The 22,742-nt window shown below is 47.2% G+C and overlaps 8 protein-coding genes across 8 annotated transcripts; 3 read left to right on the top strand and 5 right to left on the bottom strand.

Moving 5' to 3' along the window:
- Positions 1-896: 896 nt before the first annotated feature.
- METBIDRAFT_31523 (uncharacterized protein) lies at positions 897-4,436 on the top strand. Its single transcript, XM_018855870.1, has one exon. The coding sequence runs from the start codon at positions 926-928 to the stop codon at positions 4,346-4,348; it is 3,423 nt and encodes a 1,140-aa protein (XP_018711364.1). The 5' UTR covers positions 897-925; the 3' UTR covers positions 4,349-4,436.
- Positions 4,421-6,688, bottom strand: METBIDRAFT_11469 (uncharacterized protein; the record flags this gene model as incomplete). The annotated part of the gene is made up of 1 exon (XM_018853999.1): positions 4,421-6,688. The coding sequence occupies one exon, from the start codon at positions 6,686-6,688 to the stop codon at positions 4,421-4,423; it is 2,268 nt and encodes a 755-aa protein (XP_018711365.1).
- A 1,772-nt stretch (positions 6,689-8,460) lies between these two features.
- VAM3 (SNAP receptor) lies at positions 8,461-9,333 on the bottom strand (the record flags this gene model as incomplete). Its single annotated transcript, XM_018857373.1, has 1 exon — positions 8,461-9,333. One exon carries the CDS (start codon positions 9,331-9,333, stop codon positions 8,461-8,463), a length of 873 nt encoding a protein of 290 aa, XP_018711366.1.
- A 1,234-nt stretch (positions 9,334-10,567) lies between these two features.
- POL1 (DNA-directed DNA polymerase alpha catalytic subunit) lies at positions 10,568-15,146 on the top strand. The gene has a single exon (XM_018855871.1). The coding sequence runs from the start codon at positions 10,654-10,656 to the stop codon at positions 15,031-15,033; it is 4,380 nt and encodes a 1,459-aa protein (XP_018711367.1). The 5' UTR covers positions 10,568-10,653; the 3' UTR covers positions 15,034-15,146.
- Positions 15,064-16,503, bottom strand: METBIDRAFT_42224 (uncharacterized protein; the record flags this gene model as incomplete). Its single annotated transcript, XM_018857514.1, has 1 exon — positions 15,064-16,503. The coding sequence occupies one exon, from the start codon at positions 16,501-16,503 to the stop codon at positions 15,064-15,066; it is 1,440 nt and encodes a 479-aa protein (XP_018711368.1).
- Positions 16,504-17,521: 1,018 nt separating this feature from the next.
- Positions 17,522-18,059, bottom strand: METBIDRAFT_165096 (uncharacterized protein). Its single transcript, XM_018854652.1, has one exon. It carries the CDS (start codon positions 17,954-17,956, stop codon positions 17,612-17,614), a length of 345 nt encoding a protein of 114 aa, XP_018711369.1. The 5' UTR covers positions 17,957-18,059; the 3' UTR covers positions 17,522-17,611.
- On the top strand, positions 18,009-21,250 carry SNF5 (Snf5p). The gene is made up of 2 exons (XM_018855872.1): positions 18,009-18,741; positions 18,766-21,250. The coding sequence occupies exons 1-2, from the start codon at positions 18,163-18,165 to the stop codon at positions 21,031-21,033; spliced, it is 2,847 nt and encodes a 948-aa protein (XP_018711370.1). The 5' UTR covers positions 18,009-18,162; the 3' UTR covers positions 21,034-21,250.
- On the bottom strand, positions 21,181-22,650 carry METBIDRAFT_31527 (uncharacterized protein). Its single transcript, XM_018855873.1, has one exon. It carries the CDS (start codon positions 22,593-22,595, stop codon positions 21,630-21,632), a length of 966 nt encoding a protein of 321 aa, XP_018711371.1. The 5' UTR covers positions 22,596-22,650; the 3' UTR covers positions 21,181-21,629.
- Positions 22,651-22,742: the final 92 nt, after the last annotated feature.

Raw genomic sequence — 22,742 nt, forward strand, 5'->3', positions numbered from 1 at the left:
TTTTGTAGTGAAACATAAAGCTTGTGTTTCAGACTTTTGTCTGATGGCTACTAAAGTCTGGGATGCCTGAGACGTGATGTATGGGTGATGCGTGTGCATCATGGAATAATACCCAACAAGACTTGACAGTGTAGAATATTCATATTATTCAAGTTGTTGATTGCTTCAGAAGTTTGGGCGAATTGAGGCTGTCACGGTTTTTTTCTACTGTTTCTTGAGTTTTATGAAAGATCGCGCTGTGGGGATTGGAAAACTGTAAACTAAAAAAACACCATCGATCTGGACGGGGCGCAATTGAAAACTATCCCTTTCAAAAGTGACAAAATATTGGAATTTAGTCTGCAAGCGGGAACCAAAGAAAGGGTAAAATGAAACACATCGAACAATAATTAGATTTTTAAAACAAAGCTGAATTGTGGATTAAATGAGACCGAGATACTACCGGCGAGAGGCGAAACAGGCTAGTAGGATGAAACAGTATGTACATTTTAAAAAGGCGTCCCACGGCCGGCAAAATCAGAACGATAACCAAATCTGTCCCAGGAAATATTGGTGTTAAAATTTCAAATCTTCTCGCAAATTTTGCCATGTGTTTAAGATTTCGTGAAAAATCATCTGGTCCCTTCACGCCCCAGGTTTCGATCAACAAACAACACTTTTCGCAGCCATTATTTATCGTCGCTTTCACGAAAATGATACACACCTTAACGGATTCTGATTCCTGGAAGAGAAGAGCTGACGAAACCTCTTTTTGTTTTTCTCCCCAAAATTCATACAGAATTAAGCATCATTTAGTGGGCACCACCTCATCTGCGTTTCCTCCAGCTCGCGCAGTACGGCATGTCGCGAATTTTCAGAGGTGCGATGGATGGGCATCTCTCAACTAAGATCAAAGCTTTGAACACACCATTCCCCACACACCCAAATGGAGGAATTCACCAGTGCCGAGGGTGTCACCAGGCTTCTTAGAAATAAGAACACGTCGCCTGAAACGGCCGTGGCCGTGGCCCGCCGTCTCCTCGGGTGCGAGTACTCGCTTTATCTTCCAAATCAAGCCATGTTCGTGTTTGATTTGATTTGCGATAGAGTGTCGGATTTTTCAGGCAAAAACTTCATGTGCTGGAAGTTCTGTCCTGAATTATGGCTGCTTTGGGCCGAGGTCTGGCATGCTTTGGGCTCCGAGCCCTTGAGTCGAGAAATCAGAACAAAATCCTTTCGCAAAGTGAAATTGATGCTGGTGGCCATAGCTGTCATTGACGACGCGTCTTCAAAAATCGAGCCGGAGCAGCCTTTGGCCCCAGAGTCTGATTCTCTTCTCAGAAATTTGTTTCAATGCTTGAACATTTTCCTGACTTCGGGGTACATTGAGGTGGAGGAATTCTCTGCTATGGGCCTCTTGAAAAGTTACTCGTTCTTGCTTCTAGGCATGGACCTGATCACCATTTCTGCCTTCCCAATTGATGAGTGGTCGATGCTCTTGAACCGCATCTACCAACTCCCACACCAGGTTGTCACATACAAACCTTCGAAAAAGAGCATGGCAAAGTACTTCAAGGAAGTGCTCCCCGTTCACCTTACTCTTTTCGGCCACCGTAAAAACTCGCTTCCTTTGGATACATATGAAATCTTACACAAGATCTTTTTGTCGGTCTTGTTTGAACTTGAGCGCACCGTTTTGCCCGCACAAGTCGCATCTGCCATGGAGTCTCCACCAGACTTTTTGGATGAACGAGGAGTGCTGTTTCTTTTCCAAGAGGTCATCGTGAACTTGGCCTCGACAGACATTGCTGCGTGCGAGGCCATATACGTCAAGCTAACCGCAGGGAAATTTTTCTCAATGGCTGAGAGTTTGATCACGGTGCTCTCCAATGTGAACAAGACGCTATCTTCCACCTTTTTCTCGGAGATCTACGCCAAAGAACTCGCACAGCCGCTGCCAAACTGGACACTTCTCTCTCGCCTCTTACAGCTAGACCCAGACTTGACGGCCTCCAAATGGAAGGAAGTCGTCAGCCGCTCCGCAAAGGAACCTAAGCCAAGCCTCATGGTCATAGCCGAGAACATTGCCCTGGGTTTTGTTCGGGCAAGAGACTTCCCGCTTTTTGCCAGTGAAGTCTATCCCTTTGCTTTGACGGTCTCTGACTACTGGTCGTCGCCTGAAATTCTTCAGAAGCTAACGCCGAAAGTGAACGAAATGTCGGGAAACCAAATTGCAAAGCTTAACCAACAATTTCTAGAATCCAAGTCGTTGAAGCCTTTGTCGCTTTTGGTCCAAGGTCTCTTATCATGTCCTCTTGCCAAGCAGAAAGCGTCGCAGGCTTTGTTTGCAGACTACTCTTTCTGCCACGCCGGATGGTCGGAAATTGCATATTACCTACTTTGCATTTACGGGGAATCGCTTCTTGAGACTCTGCCAGAGATCTGCAAGCGAACGCTCGGTCAAAAGCTTATTCCTGCCTCAAAGACGGACTTTGACTTGCTCTTTAGAATCGCTGAATTGACGGGTGATGTCACGCATGTTGACACCAAACAAGTGTTACAGTACATCAAAAGCATGACCAAAGACTCGATAATTCCTTTTGCTGAAAGATGGATTGTTATCATGGGCCTTTTTCCGGGTTCTTACACTGAGTGGTTCAAAAAGGCGTTCAAGAAATTGGAAGCACAATCTGTCTTGAACTACATCCAAAGACGCCAATATATACTATGCGAGCTCCCCCTTTTTCTTTCTGAGCTCCTGGTATACATCCAGGAATCTAAACCTCCATGTGTGTATGACCTCATGTCAATATTTCCTCCGATGGTGGTGCGGAGATTCTTTGGTAAACTGTTGTCTCAAATGGTTGCAGATGCCCTTGAGCATCCCAAAAAGACCATTATTAGAAGCACGCTAAAGCATATTTTCCAGGAGCCTGCGCTAAACACCCACCTTGAAAAAGATTTTGAGGAACTTCACAAATTCGTTTCTAAGACCACTGAAGATACCCTCCCAGATACTATTGCTATAGCAGAGAGAATTTGGCTTGCGCACATTACCACCATCAAAAGCCCCCAGTCAAAGGCTTTTGTTGAGAATGGCGCTAAGAAACTCCGGGAATCCCTCAAAAATCCACTGAATGCTGATTTGCTTTTGTCGAGCGTTATCCTCTCAATGGAATCTGCAAAGGAATTGGAGAACTTTGAATCATTTCTCGAAAAATACGTTGCGATTATTTGCAAACGTATAAAAATGGGAAACATGGAGCAACAGCTTTCTGCTCTCAATAGGATTTCTACCTTGACTCAGAGTGCAAGTGCCGAGATCAAGAAAGCCATTCGCAAAATCGAGTCTGCAAAAGTCTCTGCCAAGTGCCAAGCTCAGCTTTTCTCATTGATAGCCAAAATCAGCAACGCTGAAGACGCACACTTCATTGCCGCATTGTACTTGGCTCTTCGCCAATCTCTTTCCAAGAACGTGATATACGCCACACTTCGTGAACACTTGAATGCTAGTCTCAAAAGCTTTGTGAAAACACTACCAGATGATGTTTATACTGACATCTTTGCCAGTACAATTACGTCTTTGAGGGACTCACAGACTGAATACGTACCCCTGCTCGTGGATTTGGGCAGTATTTTGACACTTTGCTTGTGCAAGGATTCTGAGTTCAATCATGCCAAACTCCTAGTCGCTTTTATCCTGGCATTTACAGAGCGCAAAGCAGACCTCGACGATCCAGTCACCATTCTTTTATTTGTGAACACAATTACAGACTCACTTTCTGAAAAGACCTGGGTATTCAAGCAATACACGGTGGAGCTTGTTCTCAGCACTGCCCACTCACTATCACACGAGCTCGATTATGGTGCGGCGTCTGAGAAAGTGTATAATTCAGTTGTGAAGCTTGTGTCCTTCGTTGTTTTGTTCCACCGTCATAGATTCTCATCCAGATATCACTTGATCGTAAAGGTGGTTGCGGATATGATGATGCCGATTTCCAACACTGGGGTTCTTCGCAGCTCTTCAGCTTCAGCAGCTGCATACGCCAGACTTCTTACCTCTCTTTGTGAACCCCCAAGTCACGTCAACACCAAAGAATCGGATTCTTTAACTTCGCGTACCGCTATTTTCAGAAAGGCTTTGCGGAAGCACGCCCACATCCTATTGGTGAACTATATTCACACAAGGTTGAATCACCGATTCTCGGGAAATGTAAACGATCAGATGATGCCCGGAATCTACAGTTTATTCTCGCTTCTCTCAAAAACAGAGCTTCTGTTGGTCAACCTGTGTCTCGATAACCTGGGCAGGGCTTACTACCAATCCATTTACTCGACATACAAAGATCATGGTAAATGGAGAGAGTAGTGGGGGTCAATTGTTGGGTTGAGTTTTGGCATAATATGTATCTTTCAAGTATCTACAATCAATGTTAACGAATTAAACGTGCTTCGAAAGAGCAGCAAGTCCCGCTCGCCTGAGTAGTTTTCGTATCCACTCACCAGCATTTTGGAATTTTTTCCATACTTTTTTGTCCAAGACATCATTGTGCACATGAGGGGAATGAAGCTCATGGGTAGTGTGCTCGTAGCGCAAAATATCTTTTCTTGTTATTGTTCCCGCAAGATGTCCATTGGATTCAACAAGAACATGGCGAGGCCCCAATCTGACAAAAATATCCATGAGATACTCAAGCGTTGTATCTATGTTCACGACCAAAGGCGCAGGGTTGACGATCGAAGAAAGGTCAAGCACGTCGACCAGATGACCACTAGTATTGCCCATAAAGGTGCATTTTCTGCTCGCCTCCATAGGCCCAATAGCTTCCTCCACGTCAACTCTGCGTACATATCCAACGATACGAGGATTCTCCTCGCTGTGAACAATAGGAAAGCCCCTGTACGGTGTCTCCACCAAAATCTGCCTCATATATGAGACAGTATGCAAATCTCGAGAAGTGAAAACAACAGTAACCGTGGACATTGCCGTGCCCACGGTGGTATCAAAAATAAATTCTTCCTTGGAGTCTATGAAGGGGAGGCCGTTGAACACAATCATCTGATCAGAAATGCCTCCTTGGCCCCATTTATCATTGATAAGTTTGGTGATGGTAACAGCCACCATTGTCGGAATGATATACTTCACGGCACCCGTGAGCTCGAACATGATGACAGCTACGGTCACTGTCAAATGAGTGATGCCACTAAGCGCAGCACCAGCACCTATTAGAGCATATGTACCCGGGATGACACATGGTCCTTCCTCCGGGCACGAGGCGAAGAACAGCAGGTTTTCAAACTTATTGTTCAAGTGTTCCACCAAAATTCCAATTGCCCTCCCGAAAGTTGCACCCGCAGCCATCGACGGCACAAAGATACCCGCTGGAACCTTGCAGCCATACGTGACCACAGTCAAGAACAGTCTAGCAACGGTAGCAAAAAGCAAAGAGGCTATTAGCTTTGACTTACTAGATTTCGGGTCACATAAAGCATTAGTGGAGTTTGACAGACATTCAGAAAACAACATCTGCATTGCTTCAGTCATGTCAACTTTGAGGTACTCATTGAAGTAGCAAAACATAGCAGTAAAGACTGCCAACGTGACTACCTCGCGCACGGCGTAGTCAGCCAAATACGTCTTTCGGAAACCTGTCACGCGCTTGTTCAACTTGGACACGGTGATTCCGTAGAGCCCGCCAAACACCCCCAACAATGCGTAGAACGGAAGCTCGAAGAAGTGCCACGAGGTATCGTAGGTGACCTCAAACAAAACTAGTTGCCCCGTCCGAAACGGATTGAATGCAGCTAGCGTGGCGACGGCAATAAAAGAGCACACGTATGACTTCCAGAGCGTGGGGAGCTGGAAGACGGAAGATATCTCCTCCATGGAAAATAGTACCCCTCCCATCGGCGAGCCAAACGCAACAGCCACGCCCGCCGCCGCGCCGGCAGTTAGGAATTCACGCGACATGGAAGCAGACTCACGGTAGCGGCGGAACAAGCCCGACACCGAGTTTCCCACGCTCACGGCGTAGTGGACCGAGGGGCCCTCTTTGCCGAGCGAGAGTCCCAGGGCAATGGCCAAAGGCAAGGCCAAGCTCTTGATGGCAAGCGTTGCCCAGCCCAAAAAGCCGTTCATGACGAACCCCGACACAATACACTTGATTTCGGATATACCGGAGCCCGCGGCGAACGGCGCATATACCTTGACTAAAAGCGCCGCCACGGCCAGGAAAAGCGCCAGGAAAACAAGGTACACGAAGTACCGCAACACTGCAAAGCGCAGCCACATAGACCAGTCCGTGCACGAGCCCTCTGCGTCTGGCGCCACCCAGCAGCAGAAGGCTTTGCTGAGGTAGAATTGTGACGAGCAGTAGCCGAAACGGAGCGCAGCTAGCCACGCGGTGATTACGTTCAAGGACGCTGCTATGGCGCCAATTGCGACCCCGATGGCTGCAAGCACCACCCAGGTGCGCGAGAAATCGACTAGCTGCTCACGCATGGTTTTTGCATGGCGTCTCTTTGCCAACCGCTGGCGGTGTTCCTCCAACTCATCGTCCATCCAGTCAATTGTGACAAACGAGTCGAATTTTTGCACGGCACGCACGCGCTGCTGGTGGAGCCATTCACCTGTATCACTGGATCGGAGTCTCTGGTGGATTTGCTGGTGCGGCTCGGGAGTCTGCAGCAGATTCCGTGGCGTTTCCATGGTGTATGGAGGCTAGCGTAAGAGTGGGGCCCGAAACAGAGAAGTGGGGTTAAAGTGCTACCCAGTGCTGCTTTTTTTTCCTGTAGGCCTTTTCTGGAGGTAGCTGGTATATAAGCCACGAAATCAGGAGCCAAACAGAGTTGATGGTGCCGTGTTTGAAGTGGCTTGTGCGAGAAGAGCGGGCGCCCATATTGAGCCCCATGTCAGTAGTGAGCCACGAGCGCGACCACACGAACATCCGTGCACCATGATCTGGAGATGCTTCAGATAAACTTTGGGTGCAAAGAAGTCGTGGGCAGATGAATATTCAGGTGTTGACATAGTTCGGGTGAGAAGAAAAAGGCCCGGCTCAAGGGAAGCTGAATGCTGTTGGATTCAAGGCGAGCGAAGTTTTGGTTGGCACTGGCATGCAAAAAAATCGCGACCACCTGTGCGCCCAAGCACGGTCATGTTCATACTAATACATGGCCATTCGGCTCATGACCGTAACGTCAAATCACTCAAAAATTCTTTCGAATATACGTTTGAGAATTAACCGTAATAAGCAAAGCTTGGTCTTTGGGAGCAGATCTCAAGGTCGAAATTGGGCAAACATGGATTCAGTCAGCGTACAGAATTCTCCATTCCGTAGGTACCTTGGAACAAAGAACGAGCTTTCCAGACACCCAGACATTCCAGCTCTCAGAGGGGAATCTGATGTCACCGCATATTAAAAGAAACTTCTTCAAGTCCATCAAACTTTGGTGAAATGTAATGATGACATGTTTGCATGCGATCGTAGCACACATCTTAACGGAGAAAGAAAGCTGCATGCAATTCCCATTTTTTGCACATACTTTTCGGAAGCACAAGTATAGGATGCTGATTGTAGCGGGAAATATGGTGAAATGGCCAATTTAAGTCGACAGGCTATAGCTTCTTTGAGCTATCGATCTTCAGAATCTCGAAACATAAACTGGTTTTTTATTGATTCTTGCAAGATGCTTCGCAGCCTCACCGTTGACTAGAATGCATCATCAAAATTATCCTGGTGTCTTCCACATGTGTACAGTGCAGCCTTCAATGACTTTTCAAGGCTCGCCCCCAAAAGAAAAGTCCCGTGCTAGCCTGATGTTAGAAAGGACTCCATTGTAAACACACACATCCAGCTTTACCAGACCTATGCATCCCCGCTAGGCTAGCTCCAGTTGTACATATTGATACTCCAAAATGAAGGTTTAAGCCCCAGCGGGTGTTTGACGACGCAGCGATACACTTTTCATGTGACTCTGAGCACCAGATTTCTTACCAAAAATTATTCGTGCGCCATTGTTCAAACAGCAAGAAAAGTCTATGATATTGCAGACGCATACCTCGTTTTCACTTGGATGTTTGTCTAGATGGTAACTGTCTTGAAAGTGGTAGACATTTAGTATGATCAAGAGCTGAAAGATTTCTTGAGAGAAAGGTGTTTCATTATGCAATATCAATTTGGCATTTCTGCAATAGTTTTCGCCCCAGATTGATTCCAGCTTCAGTTAGGTCAGATAATAAGCAATAGATTCAATGTGGTCTTTATCATCCCCTATACATTGGAATTAGCTCTGATGGCCATTGAAATCGATGCATCCTGCTGCTGCAAGGACCTTCCCAATTTTTATAGATTCCCCAGCTCAAAAAAGCCAATGTGCTTATCAAGACATATAGCCGCATCAATGATGAGAGGTGACTCCAAACACGTGGTTTCTGATATTAGAACATCTGACTCCAGATTGCGTACAGAGAGCAGTTTCTCAGCTGATGACTGCCAATACAACTATTAGCGCAGCCACACAGAGTGCTACAAGCAAGATGCATCTCCATTTGCTCCGTCTCTTTTGGTATTCGTGCGCCTTTGTGAGCTCACGCGAAGCGTCATGTGCATTCCCACTCATTTGCAAGACATTTTCCTCAACTGTATCAAGTTGCTCGCCCTGCTGGTTAACAAGCTCTCCTAAATCTTTGAATATGGAATTCACCTCGCGAATGCCCTCTGCCACCTGCTCGATCTGACGATTCCTTTCCTCGGTGAGCAACACATGATACTGTAGTTCGGTCTCGTCAATCTTCTGCTCGGTTTCCTGAACCTGAATATGCTCTTGATTAGAATCTCGGTTATTGGTACTAATTGAAAGGAGCGGAGAGGACTCGTTGAAATTAGCAGTGCCTGTTGACACCTGAAGGGGGATGCTAGCGGCCTTTTCTGCATAGGATCTCGCAGATTGCTCGAAGCTTTTTTCGAGCTCATCGAATTCACTGATAAGTCGGTCTTTCATCATATGTTGACGATTTGAAACAATGACATCATTGTCCGTGCTGCCGGAACTGCTCATGACTGAGTTGACGTCGGCAATTAACTTCCGGACCGCTGAACCTAGAGACATTATGTTCTGCTGGGTGGCTGATAGTTTATCTCTGAGCGGTCTTCCATCACGCCTGCTGCCCAAAAGACGTTTCTCGTTGTTGAAAGAGGCCACAAGCAGACCATAAGTCTCAATTTGATGAGATGTGTTCTGTATGATAGTGTCCAAATTTGAAGGGCCAGCATCTTTTGGTTTGGCCAGAAGCAAGCCACGCTTCAGCAAGTCATCTGTCTGGGCCTCCAAGTCGTAGTTAGCAAATGACATGGTGTCTTCAAATAGAGCTGGGTGGACACTTTGTTCTGGTGCGTGCGATAACACACGCATGTTCATAAATCCTGGGGTTGCCCATATTAGAGATGCACGGGTGTATGGATGACGGCTCGGACAAACAAACGTAGAGTAATTTGTTTGAGGCAATCATAAAGAATAGTAAAGTGGCGAGTTTTGTGGGTCAAAAAAAGATTCCGAATAAATGAGTCCGGAACTAGCTTCCATCCAAAATTTCCAACTTACAGTTCACTGCTACTTCGCATTGTCTAACATAGAAGCAATTCTTCTCATCAACTGTCGGAAGTTTTCCGCAAATCCATCCCAGCACTTCCTTAGCCTGGTCACTCTTAAGTCTAGGTTTTTAAGCAAGGCGTGGCTAAATTCAGATTTAGATTGAACCGGGCCAGCCCGTGTGTATGTTTAAGAACATTCGTGTCAATTGGCTGGCCAAAAGAATAATCTAATACAGTGTGTGACTGCAAATGCTGTGATGGGACGTACCCTTGAAGCCGTTGGGCCACTGTGACTTAACTTCAAGTTTTTAGATTGCGAAAACAACAACGACGCAGGTCCAGGAAAAATATTAGTGCTTGAAATGATATGGCAAAAGACGCACGACATCCTTCGAAACCCGTACCTCATTTCGACCGAATTTGTTGGACCTCCCCATATCCGCATTCCTCCCTGCGATAGCGGAACAAACACATTTGCTATTTCTCTTTTCACTTAGGTTGACTAGAAAATCGCAATCTGTCTTCAAGTATTCATGTCAACCAGTCGGAATTCCCAAAACACTCCCAGCAGACGCGTCGCGTTTATACGATGAGCACGTATTCAACATTGTTTAACTTCCGGGTATAAAGACTAAATTACAGCTTCTTTTCCAAGACCACCAAGTGTATAATAACATCACTCACAAGTGAAATAGGGAACGGATTTTTCCTTTGCTACCTACAACCACCACTATCTCAAAGTCAACGGATTGGGTGGCTCCTTTTTGAAAAATTAACTCTCGTACCGGAAATGCCACAATAGGCCATGAGAAATCCAAAGATTTTGATGTGATAAAACCGATTAACTGTTCATGCTGATGGACTCACGGCGTCTACGGTCTCGTTTTTGCAGCCTTTGGACGCGATAGCTGGGCGACGCGACGCGAGTCGAGTCATCACGTGACCGTGTGTTTCTGCGCGTCTATCGCCAGCTGCGGGCTGAATCCAGCAAAAAGTTTCCCTCGAAAGCACACACTCAGAGGTCTGGAACAAAGAAACCGGCTCTTTTAAGCCATTCTTCTATATATAAACAAATTTGGAAATGCTGTCGCGAGCCACCAAATCAGATAAATTCAAAAGGCTCCTCGAGGCACGCCGTACCGGTACCATTGTGGCCCACTCTTCGGACGAAGAAGACGCGTCGATCTATGACGAGGTTGATGAGGATGAATTTCGCCAGCGGAAGCGTGAACAGCTCATGAACGATGATTTTATCGTGGATGACAATGGTGAGGGATATGTTGATAATGGTGGTGACGAGTGGGACGAATCTACACGGCCGAATTACTACTCCGACGAAGAAGAACCCGGCACGAAGAAACGAAAACGGGAGAAACCACAGAAAAAAATAGCGAAAGTGTCCACCACTACAGATATTAACAGCTTTTTCACCGCGGATTCTGTTCCAAAACCAAAGATCAAGACTGAAGCAAAGGCTAGCATTGACGACATCTTGGACGACTTTGATTCACCCAAATCAACGAAGAAGCAAAAGGTTTTCGGATCCACCACAAGCAAGCCTAAAAAGTCCACTGCCTCTGCGTTCGGCTTCTTCACATCTTCAACGGCAAAGCCTAAAAAGGTCAAGCCCCCTTCGGTATCGAAGAATTTCAAGACGGAACCCTCAGCACATTCTGATGGCCTAGATTCGGCTTCCCAAGTAAACGCAAATGTCAGCTCCAGCTTGCAATCTGATGTGGTGGATGAGCTTGAACCGACAGAGCCCTTAGACTTGGAAACTGGTTCAGTCACCCAATCTCTCACTACGTCACCTAAGGCAGAAACTCCCGATGTGGACAACAACGACGAAAGCGATGACGATGACGAGATTGTTGTTCGCAGAAGACCAAAAACGGCGGTGGCTGCACCAAAATCTGGTCCAGTGAATGTCTCTGCTGTCAAGACCTCAGAAATTCTGGTCTCTACTAGATTAGCATCTTCTTCTGGTATGCCCACGTACGCATCAATCTCGCAAACAGAAAAATTGTCGAGTGAGAATGTCGTTGATGACGGCTCATTCAAGATGTTCTGGTTGGATTACGCTGAAGCGGATAGCACTCTTCTTCTCTTCGGAAAAGTGTTGTCGAAAGATGGCTCCTGTGTTTCTGCTGTTGTTCAAGTTAACGGGTTATACAAAGAACTCTTTGTGTTGCCCAGAGAATCTCGAGTTGTCGACTCGGAAGAAACCAACCAGCCAGTAGAAATGAAGGATGTGCATGAAGAACTTGCTCCAATTCTTATTCAACAATACGGCTTAGACAAGCTCCGCGCTAGGCCAGAAAAATTAAAGTATGCTTTTGAGTTGCCAGGCGTTCCAAAAGAAGCCGATTACTTAAAAATACTTTTGCCTTTCAAGACCAATAGAAACAGGAACTTAGTCATGCCAGCTGAGATTGAGGGTGAAACATTCCAGAGAATTTTTGGCACAAACGCAAACATTTTTGAGTCATTCGTGTTGCAGCGCAACATCATGGGACCTTGTTGGTTAGAAATCAAAAATGGTGATTTCCAAGCAATTAAGAACGCATCTCATTGCCAGGTCGAGGTGTCGGTTGCTTCAGCTGATTGTGTGACCCCACTTGTCAACACTCCCTTAGCTCCTCCAAGCTTGACAACTGTGACAATTTCCGTTCAGACGATTATGAATGTGAAACAAAATAAACAGGAGGTGGCATGTATTAGTTTGGCAACTTATAAAAATGTTCCACAAGATTCTCCTGTGGATGAAGGAAAAGAGCCTGAAGAACTTCTTACTTTGGTTCGTCCTATCGGAGCTAGCGTATTTCCCCCTGGACTTCGGCAGACAGCAGAAAAGCATAGCTTGAACGTGAAAACACTCCCGAATGAAGCATCCATGCTTGGGTGTATGGCCGCGCTTATCAAGAATATTGATCCTGATGTAATTGTGGGCCACAGGCTAGAAAATATTTCATTGGATGTCTTAGTTCATCGAATGCATGACTTGAGGGTCGCTACCTGGTCTGCCATGGGAAGGAGAAATAGGAAGCTGTGGCCAGACAAATTTGGAAAAGGAACTGGATTCAACAATAATCTAATCATCAGAGAGATCTTTCAGGGCCGTCTATTATGTGATATTGCAAATGAATTAGGTCAATCTCTCACTTCAAAATGTCAGTCGTGGGATTTGCCTGAAATGTACGAGGTGGTTTGTCATGAAAAGCACGTGTCTCCTGAAATCAACTTCCACAATCCTCGATATGCCGAAGATGCTAGCTTTTTGCTCATGCCATTGAAAGAAAACATAACTCAAGTGTTAATTACGGCCAAGATTTCTTTTGCTGTTCAAATATTGTCGCTTTCCAAGCAACTCACTAATTTGGCTGGCAATGCTTGGTCTCACACATTGTCAGGTACAAGAGCTGGTCGCAATGAGTTTATTCTACTACACGAGTTCAAAAAGAATAACTACGTTGTGCCTGATAAGGAAGATAAGTATCACAAAAATACCAATCACCAGCAGGAAGCGAAGCTTGAGGCCGCTGAGGATGATGCAACTACAGTTACCTCAAACAAGAAACCTAAGTATCAAGGTGGTTTGGTTTTCGAGCCGGAGAAAGGCTTGCACAAAAACTACATCTTGGTCATGGATTTTAACTCGTTGTATCCAAGCATTATTCAAGAATTCAATATCTGCTTCACAACAGTGTTGCGAGATGCATACAATATCTCACATGATGAAGATAAGGATATGCCTGATATTCCAGAAAGAGACTCTGAAGCTGGTGTGTTACCAAGACTCCTTAATACATTGGTTTCTCGGCGTCGTGAAGTGAAAAAACTTCTCAAAGATTCAAGAATTTCAAGCAGCGAGCGTGCACAATATGACATCAAGCAACAAGCCTTAAAGTTAACAGCCAATTCTATGTATGGATGTTTGGGCTATGTGAACTCTAGGTTTTATGCCAAACCTTTGGCCATGTTAGTGACAAACAAAGGTCGTGAGATTTTGATGGATACCAGACAACTAGCTGAACTGATTGGATTAAGAGTCGTGTATGGTGATACTGACTCTGTTATGATAGATACAGGTGCTTCCTCATTTCAGGAAGCATTGAAGATCGGTGATGAGTTCAAGGTACAAGTGAATGAGAGATACAAATTGTTGGAGATTGACACTGATAATGTCTTCAAGAGATTACTTCTTCATGCGAAGAAAAAGTATGCTGCAATGAATGTAAGCATAGACAAGAAAACTGGAAAGGAAGTCTTGTCTTTGGAGGTTAAAGGTCTCGATATGAGAAGACGTGAGTATTGCCAAGCCTCGAAAGATATCTCCACGTTTGTCTTAAAGAAGCTTCTCTCGGATATGGATCCAGAAGAGGCACTAACTGAGGTCTATGAGTACTTGGAAAGTATGAACAAAAAGATCAGAGACAACGAGCTCTCTATCGACAAATTCTCGATAAATACTCGTTTATCCAAAGACCCGACAAGCTATCCAAACGGAAAGTCTATGCCTTCTGTCCAAGTAGCGCTCAGGCTCCGGAAGCAAGGAAAGGTTGTGAAAGCGGGAAGCGTGGTAACATTCATCATCACTGCCCCTGTTAATGCTGAAGATGATGGTAACCCTGCTCTGAGGGCTCGTCCAATTCAAGAAGTCTTGAGCAATAAGGAATCATTCAAGCCTGATTGCGACTATTACTTGGAAAAGCAAATATATGCCCCTGTGGAACGTCTTTTGAATAAGATTGACGGTGTTGACTTAATGCGTGTGGCCACATCTCTTGGCATAGACTCTAAGAAATATGTCATGAGACTCCGGAACTCAGAGGGATTGGACTTAGATGTTTCGCCTTTGGAATCGAATGTCACAGACGTTGAAAGATTCAGGCAAGTCAGTTTCTTGGTCTTAAAGTGCAAATGTGGACACCAATTTAGGTTTGGAGGAATCATGTTTTCGTCAGATTACCGAGTGACATTCAACGGAATCGTCTGCTCGAAGTGTGATGCGTTGTTTTCGCTCCTTAAGATCTCAATACAGCTAGAGATTGAGATAAAAAGGCATCTAGCCCTTTATTATGCTGGTTGGTTGGTGTGTGATGATTCTGCATGTGGAATCAAGACAAGACAAATATCGGTGTACGGTAAGCGTTGTATTGGCTCTTCAGGAACGGCTCATGGGTGCAAAGGTGTCATGCGCTACAATTACAGTGATAAAGCTCTCTACAATCAATTGCTCTACTTCGACGCGATTTTCGATGTTGACAAGGCCAAGAAGAAACAGTTGAAACCAATAAGCGAAGAGCGCGATTTGGCTGAAATGACCAGCGGAGAAGTAAATGCGCTTGCAGAGCAGAACAGGGGATCTTTCGATCATTACCGAAGTGTGGTTGACCAATACTTGAGTGTATGTGGGCGTCGTTACGTCAGCTATAAGTCGCTTTTCGATTTCATGACATGAGCATGTGAACAAATACGCTTTTTATTTAATCTAGACTTGGTTAGCAACCTCAGAGTGGGTAGTGCCCAATGTACCACGTAGCTCCTGCTCTCTCTCTATCGACTCAAAAAGCCCTTTGAATGTTCCTTTACCGAAACCATCGTGCTCGTGCCGCTGGATAAACTCAAAGAAGAAGGTGGGACGGTCATGCAAGGGCTTGCTGAAAATCTGGAGGATGTAGAAGCACGAAAATGAGCCGTCAGACCTCTCCATCTTACTTTCGGGGTCGAAGTCCACCAAAATGTGGTTTTCTCGCAAAGCTGAGAAACTCTCCGCAAGTGTAATTTGGTGATCATCGAGCCTCTTTTTCAAGATGCGGTAGTACTCGTCGCTGATGGTGTTGAATTCCAAGCCTCTCGAGCGTAGGAACAGAACATCGTTCAAGATGTCTGTGGACCTAAGTGCCACATGCTGTACGCCTGGCCCGCCATAGAAATCATAAAATTCTTCGATCTGCCCTTTTAGTTTAACTTTTGCAGGCTCGTTGATGGGAATCTTGACATTTCCGTTTTTGTTGGTCATGACCATCAGGCGAAGCCCGGTGTTTCCAGTTGACACGTCTTTATCATCCACGGACCAGAATTTATGGAACCCGAGGGCCAGGGCATAAAAGGTGGCGTTTGGCGTCATTTGGTTCCACGAGTAGTTGAGCACACAATGGTCAATGGCCTGGAGGTGTATACCACAGTATAGACTGGAGATGGCACGTGTGCTGGGCCCTCCGTATCCCGGTAAGTATTTTCCCGTGTAGTCCAAAACTTGCACAAACGTGTGGTGTAGGTCTGCTGTAGGGAGCGCAATGGTGGCTGTGATCACAGAGCCGTTTTGGTCAGTCTCGGTTCTTGGCAGGTTTACGGGAACGGCGCCGTTTTCCACCGAGTGCTGGAAAAGAGCCTTGACATCTGTCACTTTGAAGAGAATGTCACACACACCCAAGCCGTGGAGGTTGATGAAATCAGCCAAGAACGAGGCTGTTGTATGGTCAAAGAGCACCTGCCGGGTGGCCGCCACCGACTTGTCATGGCTGAGGTACAGAGAAACGTGTTTGCGTACTTTGGGAGACTGCAAGCACAGTTCTGCCACGGCCGAACTTTGGGGGTGATCATGGAGCAAGGCCTCGGTGGCCGAGAGAAGGGGTGACGATGGCGGCAGGATGCACAAGCGGCGGGATTCCGGGACAGGGCAGTCAAGTGGGTTCATGAATTCCATCACAATGTCATTGCATTGCAAAACGTGGCTGGCCACCGACAAGGCGCCGGTTTCCAAGCCGCGGTAGGCGATTTCCCGGAAATCAAAAGCCAACTCCAAATGGCGGGCCATTTGGCGGGCATTCGAAGACGCAAAACGGATAGCGTAGAACTCGGTGACGAAGTCTGAAGCATGGTTTTGTGGGAAGTCGGGCACTGCCTGGTCTGGTTCTAGCAAGGACATAGCGACGTATTTATTGAGCGAGGCGAAGAAACGGTTTTTTTTCGCAGATAGTTGCTAACACAAAATCTGGGACCGATACGAAGCAAGGGGATGGAAAAACAAAATACGTCGAGAAAAGAGAAGAAGGCCTATGGGCAAAGCGGCCGCAGGTGCTCGCAGTGGGGAAGCGAGCACTGGGCCATGCAGCCACATACAATCTGGAGGGTCACTGCAAAAAAGAGTCTGTATGATCGGAATACCCAGCAAGGTGTGAAAAGGAGTGAGTAAGACTTTTTAGTGATTGGTCATTTGGAGCACATGGGACATATGTTGCAATACAGAATGGGTGCAAAATTGCGTGCGGCGCAGGTTCCGGCACACCAGCACCCTGGCTGACCAAACCCCGAATGATTGCCAAACTGAGAATTGTGGTCAAACTTGCAGTAGCAGTCGAATTAACAGTAGAAACTGGATGTATTATTTAGAGCTGTGGGTGAGCCCAGCAGTCATACTTGTGGTAATAGGCAAGCTACAGCAATAGGCAGACACACAGTAATCGTCAAGCTCACCATGACAACCGCAATAACAGTCGGGCTGATAGTAACTGAAACAAGACCAGTCGTCAAGCCCAATTTCTGATGACTCCCGGCATAGTCTAGCTCACTATAAAAGTGCTTACGAGAAAAACGCTCACAATAAAAACGCTCACAATATAATCTTAGCTTACAATACAAGGCGGACGCGTCAACAAACGCGCAATAATAGAAACCACACAATCCCGGTCAAAATTACAACATCAGTGAATTGTTCAGAAATCATCAAATTACATTTAGCCATAGCAGTCAAACTGAGCATGAAAACCAAAATCCCACCCACAAGAACTGTCAGACTCGCAATGAATTTCAGGCTCACCATAATAGCCAAAGTCACAACCATCAAACCCATGTAACCTATTAATGAACAACACCCGTCAACGCACACCAGTCAACTCACCCACCAGTCAACCCAAACAACAAAACCCTCCAATTTTTTTTCTTCTTTTTTTTTTGGCAGGTTCATCTGAGTAAAGGAGCAAAGCTTTATAAATTATATATATAAAAAACCTTTAAGCAGCTTCTCATGAATGTACTTATGACCCAGGAAAAGTCACCCCAAGTCCGCCATAAGATGGCCGTGACACGCTGTTTGACGATCGCCCCAGCCTTGGCCCCAAACCGCCTTGCACGTGACCGCCAGTCTCGAAACCCCGGGTTCCCGTCTCGCTAGCGCGGTAAATCATCTGCACCTGTTTTCTGCTTCTCCCGTGAGACCGCACGCTTTGCCTCGTCATGATGTTCTGATTGCTTGGTTGTTTTAGCCAGGCCCCAATTTTCCCATCGCATCGGCCATCGCGTTCCCACATTGGCACTCGGCACTGCCCACAAGCTGGCCGGCCCAGTCCACGGCCAGGGCGCGGTCGTGCGCGCACCAACATATCGCGACCCCAGAACAACAAAAAACACTCGCAAGGCGGGGCAATCACCAACGTTTCTCCCTATAGCCTAGCCGTCCCACGCTGCGGGACCCCTCGAACACCCACAGAACCCTGTATTCTAGGCTGCTGGAAAACCCCCAGGACCGACCCTCCGCCGCCATCTGCTTGCTGGCTAGGTCGCCCCAGCCTCCACCCACTCCTAGACCATGAATTTCAATTCCAACAGTGGCCAGAACACGCCCAACGCACACCCGCCGCGCTTGCTGCAGCAACAACAGCAGCAGCAGCAGGAACAATATGCCGCCGCGGCCGCCCGCCACAGACAGAAAATGGCGATGTTGCCGCCGCAGTTCCAGAACCTCACTCCTCAGCAGCTCCAGGACCTCAAGAACCAGCCGCAGTTCCAGAACATGCTCCGCCAGTATTTGCAGCGGCAGCAGATTATGCAGCAGCAGCAGATGATGCAGCAGCAGCAGATGATGCAGCAGCGCATGATGGCCGCGGGCCAGGCGCCCCCACAGAATGGGGCCTTGGCAATGGGCCTGGGCGCCGGTCAGGCCTTGAATCCCGGGATGGGCCCGGGGCTTGCCCCGGGCCTCGGCCAGGGCATGAGCCCGACGCTCGGCTCTAATGCGGCCGACTTGTCGCCCAGCGTCAACTTGGCGCAGGGGCCGGATTCGGCCGGCTTCAAGCCGTCCATGAGCCCGCAAAACAACACCCATGCAATGCAGCAGATGGGCATGGGGCAGTCCGGCATGGCCCAGCAGCAAATGTACAATAAGAACGTGCAAGCTGCTTTTTTGCAACAGCAACAGCAGCAACAACAACAACAACAACACCAACACCAACAGCACCAACAACAACAACAACAACAACAACAACAACAACAACAACAACAACAACAACAACTTCATCGACAGCAACAGCAGCAACAGGCGCATAATGTGATCCAGCTGCGGGCACAGTCGGTCCTGGCTCCCCAGGGCCTGACGCAGGCCCTTCACCAGACACAGCAGCTGGCGTACACGACGCAGCAGACGGGCCATCCGCTGCAAATCGGGCACATGCCTGTGGCTCAGCCAATCAACCAGCAAGCCATGGGCCACCAGCAGTACAGTCAACAGCAGCTCCAGCGGATGCAGCAGCTCCAGCAGCAAAACGCGCAAAACATACAGAACGCCCCGCCCAGCGCAAGCGCTACCCCGGCAGTCATGCATAGACAGGCCCCGGGCACAATGAGCGGCATGGCCGAGTTGCGGCTGGCTGGGTCGGGCGTGCCTCACAACCTGCAGATTGCCAACCCGTCGTTCATTCAGCAGGGACTCGCACAGCGCCCTCACGATCCACAGTCTCTCCAGATAGACGGCCCTGGCCCGCAGAACATGTCGCAGGCCGCTGCTGCTGCTGCGGCGGCTGCTGCCGCCGTCAATAGGAGCCACCTCAATGGCGCTCACGGCCCAGGCGGGCTAGAGGCAGCTTCTCTACTCGGAAAGGCCGTTCTTCCAACGCCGCGTTCTCAAGTGAAGCCCAAAACCGCCCCACACGGCACAGAGTTGGCCCTAGAAAAGGTGGAACTTCCCCCTGGCTTCGCCCCGGACTCTTTGTCGAAAGTCGCGATGAGGCCAATGAGCTCTCTCACAGAGTGGTCTGAGAAGTTGAAAGCATCTGGCACAGAGGTCCCCTTGGAGGTGAAGCTCTATGAGGAAGTGATAAAGAAAGACGATGCGTTCTTGCGTGCCGCTGGGCACCAAGATATGATGAACAAGGAATTGATCACCCAAATGTCTCGCGATATCAAGAGTTACAATGCAATCAAGCAGCTCCGAATGGCGTCCATTGCTGCGTCCGCAAAGAACCAGTTCAACAACAGCATCTGGGGTGAAGGCTACCTGGGCTACGGGAACGGCATAAGCAACACGGCTACCCAGGTGATTCTTCCCGCACAGAACAAATCATTTCTGAAAGTTCCGGATGTTCGTTGGACAGACGCGGAAATCAGCGCCTTGGTCAGGAAAGCCCACTCCTCGCGAAAGCCCCGCCATCTTGTTCCCATCAGATTGGATTTTGACCAGGAGAGAGACCGCTTCAAACTCCGCGACACGTTCTTGTGGGATCTCAATGATGAAACGTTGCCCCTCGAAAATTTCGTGAAGCTCTTGATTGAGGATTACAAATTCATTTCCGAGAGCCATTTCCACAACGTTTACCAGGCAATCACCGAGCAAATAAAGGACTACAAAGCAAAGCCAGAGAAAAGTATGGGTGAAATTCGAGTGCCGATAAAGATAGATCTTTTGATCAATAACACTCAGTTCACAGATCAATTCGAATGGGATATCCTCAATGCCCAAGACAACGACCCTGAAGAATTTGCCACTGTTCTTTGTGATGAAATGTGTTTGCCGGGTGAATTCGCGACTTCTATTGCCTTCAGCATTAGAGAACAAACTCAACTCCATAATAAAGCCTTGTTCTTAATTGGATACAGTTTTGACGGATCCCTGATTCGCGAAGAAGAAATCAAATCTAACTTGGCCCCACCGTTGCGAATAATCAATTCCGAGCCGGGACAGGGACAATCAGAAGATTTCGTCACAACTTTGAGAAACCCAGCTCTGCTTGCCGAGTACTCGCCAGCTATGACTAAGCTCTCACAACTGGAAATTGAGAAGCTAGATAAAGAAATGGAGCGCGAATCTCGCAGGAGAAGAAGACATTTCAACAATGAAAATACCTTCAGCTACAACGAGAATATACCTAATCTGTTCGCATCGCAGGGTCTGAGTCGCGGAACGGCCTCCAGGAGAAGTGCTCTCCATTCTGGAAGGGGAGTCAAAACCACGTTGCCTGATCTTTCGGACATGCCAAAAACGTTTCGCACGCCAATGCCTTCCAGTGTGCTTCCTGGCGGAATTGATTTGGGGGTTCCAGCTATCTATGGATACAATGAGCTAATCATCAACCGCTCCCAGGTCAAAAACCCAGATTACAAAGCGCCAGCGCCTCCAGGGATGGTCACTTCATTCCGTGATACGGCTGGCTCGTTCTTTGTTAAGATCAAATATCCGAAGCGCTAGCTATGGCGAGATTGCATTTGACTGCATGCCAGAGTGAAATCATATTGGAGCTCAATCACGATGCACATGCCCAAAAGTAAATATGCATGTTGGGAACTTTGATTCCTGGATTAAGCCTCTCTTTGGGCAGTGAGCAAAAATGTATGTTTCTTTTGTTGTATTCTAATTCACTAATGTATAAATATTTGTATAAAACCTGATAAAATATACAAGGTTGATAAGTAATCTGGTAGTATAAGAGGTTGCCTTCAAACCCAGGTCAGGTGTTGGGTGATGACATAGGTTCAATATCGAATCGGTTCATTTAGTGGCGGCCAGTTCATGAAAGCATGACTTAGATCAAAAAAGAAAAGCAAGTACCAGAAACGAAGCAATGGTAATAGAATGCTAGGATTTGACATCGGTCGGGCCTGGATTCAGAAGCTTTTCCACAGACGTTTGATTGTGAGAAAAACGTGACTCGAGGAGATACTTCGTAAATATGAGCATTTTACCCATGTCTCTAACTAAAGTATGACGAGAGTGGCTGAGTAGGTATTCTCTTAAAGCTGGCTTTGAATTCTACACTGTCATGCATGTTCCTTCCATCGTATGTTTCAATGAAGAAGTTGCCACTTGTAGTACGCTTTTGTTGGTACCCCACTCAAGTCATATGTATAACAATCCTCAAGACTGATCTTGCTGCCTGCAGTTATGTCAGCCTCATGGGTATTCATTAGGAGGATGTCTTCACCCTCAGAAGTAGTCGCCGCTAAAAGAAATGGGCTTAGCTCTGTGACTCGGGAAAGAGCAACCCAGTTCATGTCGTCAGTTAGTGAGCACAGAGAGTCTTGACCGTAACGAGAGCCAACAGGTTCATCTGCCTGTATTTTTCGATTGGTTGTCGAATCGGCGAATTTGGCCAGGACAAGGAGGGAACGAATCGCCAGATTGCTCTGTTCTACATGGCTGTTGTAATCCACGAGGCTCTGCATGAACCTATAATGGAAGCTTGGCTTATTCAATTGAGGAGCGTCTAGCCAATACCTGATTGAGGGCATTACTGAAGTGGTTTGCAGATGTGATTCGGTTGCCAGAGGAAACAGTTTTCTTCCCGAGAGCAAGTGACCAATCCGCGTTAGTGGAATCGACAGCGGAGATTGCCGAGTGGTTCTTTCAAGCCCAGTGAGATTTTCTCGTTCTTTTCGACTGACCTCTTTTCTTCTATACATTTCACGGGCTTTCTGGAGCATCTTTGAGTTATCTGACAACGAACCGGGGCCAGGACTTGTGGAGGTGAAACTGAGCGGATGCAAATTTTCTTTGTTTCCGTGGAGGGCCTTCGAACCTGCGGGCGGCTTGAAAGAGAAATGCTTGTCCCGCAAAGAGAAAATATTGATATTCTTGAGGGTTTCATTACTCCGCAGGTCCTTGCTGCTGGAGACTGTGTTTTGCCTATTGTGATTGATCGGCCGCAATGGCCGGTGAGGCGTTGTATTCGTATTTCCTACCTCAGCCAACGGCGGCCTTTTGCGACGCTGGTGGAACATTTCGAATTCATCTGGCCGTTTCATTGGATTCATGTTTCCCGGCTTACCCTGGCCGATGTCGAAAGATAGCTATTTGCTGGATGAAAACATGGGGTAGGGCGCGCCTCAGATACTGTTTACATTGAGAGGCGTATCGCGTGGAGGCGCGACGGGTTTTGGGTGGAGAGCATGTAATACACC

The sequence above is a fragment of the Metschnikowia bicuspidata genome (assembly GCF_001664035.1).
Source record: "Metschnikowia bicuspidata var. bicuspidata NRRL YB-4993 chromosome Unknown METBIscaffold_3, whole genome shotgun sequence".
NCBI classification, from domain to species: Eukaryota; Fungi; Ascomycota; class Pichiomycetes; order Serinales; family Metschnikowiaceae; genus Metschnikowia; species Metschnikowia bicuspidata.

What these genes read in the sequence shown, in the direction of transcription:
- METBIDRAFT_31523 (XM_018855870.1), top strand. Translation starts at nt 926, where the DNA reads ATGGAGGAATTCACCAGTGCCGAGGGTGTCACCAGGCTTCTTAGAAAT.
- POL1 (XM_018855871.1), top strand. Translation starts at nt 10,654, where the DNA reads ATGCTGTCGCGAGCCACCAAATCAGATAAATTCAAAAGGCTCCTCGAG.
- METBIDRAFT_165096 (XM_018854652.1), bottom strand. Translation starts at nt 17,956, where the DNA reads ATGTTGGTGCGCGCACGACCGCGCCCTGGCCGTGGACTGGGCCGGCCA.
- SNF5 (XM_018855872.1), top strand. Translation starts at nt 18,163, where the DNA reads ATGAATTTCAATTCCAACAGTGGCCAGAACACGCCCAACGCACACCCG. An exon ending in AGCAAATGTACAATAAGAAC is followed by an intron (nt 18,742 to 18,765) that starts GTGCAAGCTGCT and finishes TTTTTGCAACAG; the next exon opens with CAACAGCAGCAACAACAACA.
- METBIDRAFT_31527 (XM_018855873.1), bottom strand. Translation starts at nt 22,595, where the DNA reads ATGAATCCAATGAAACGGCCAGATGAATTCGAAATGTTCCACCAGCGT.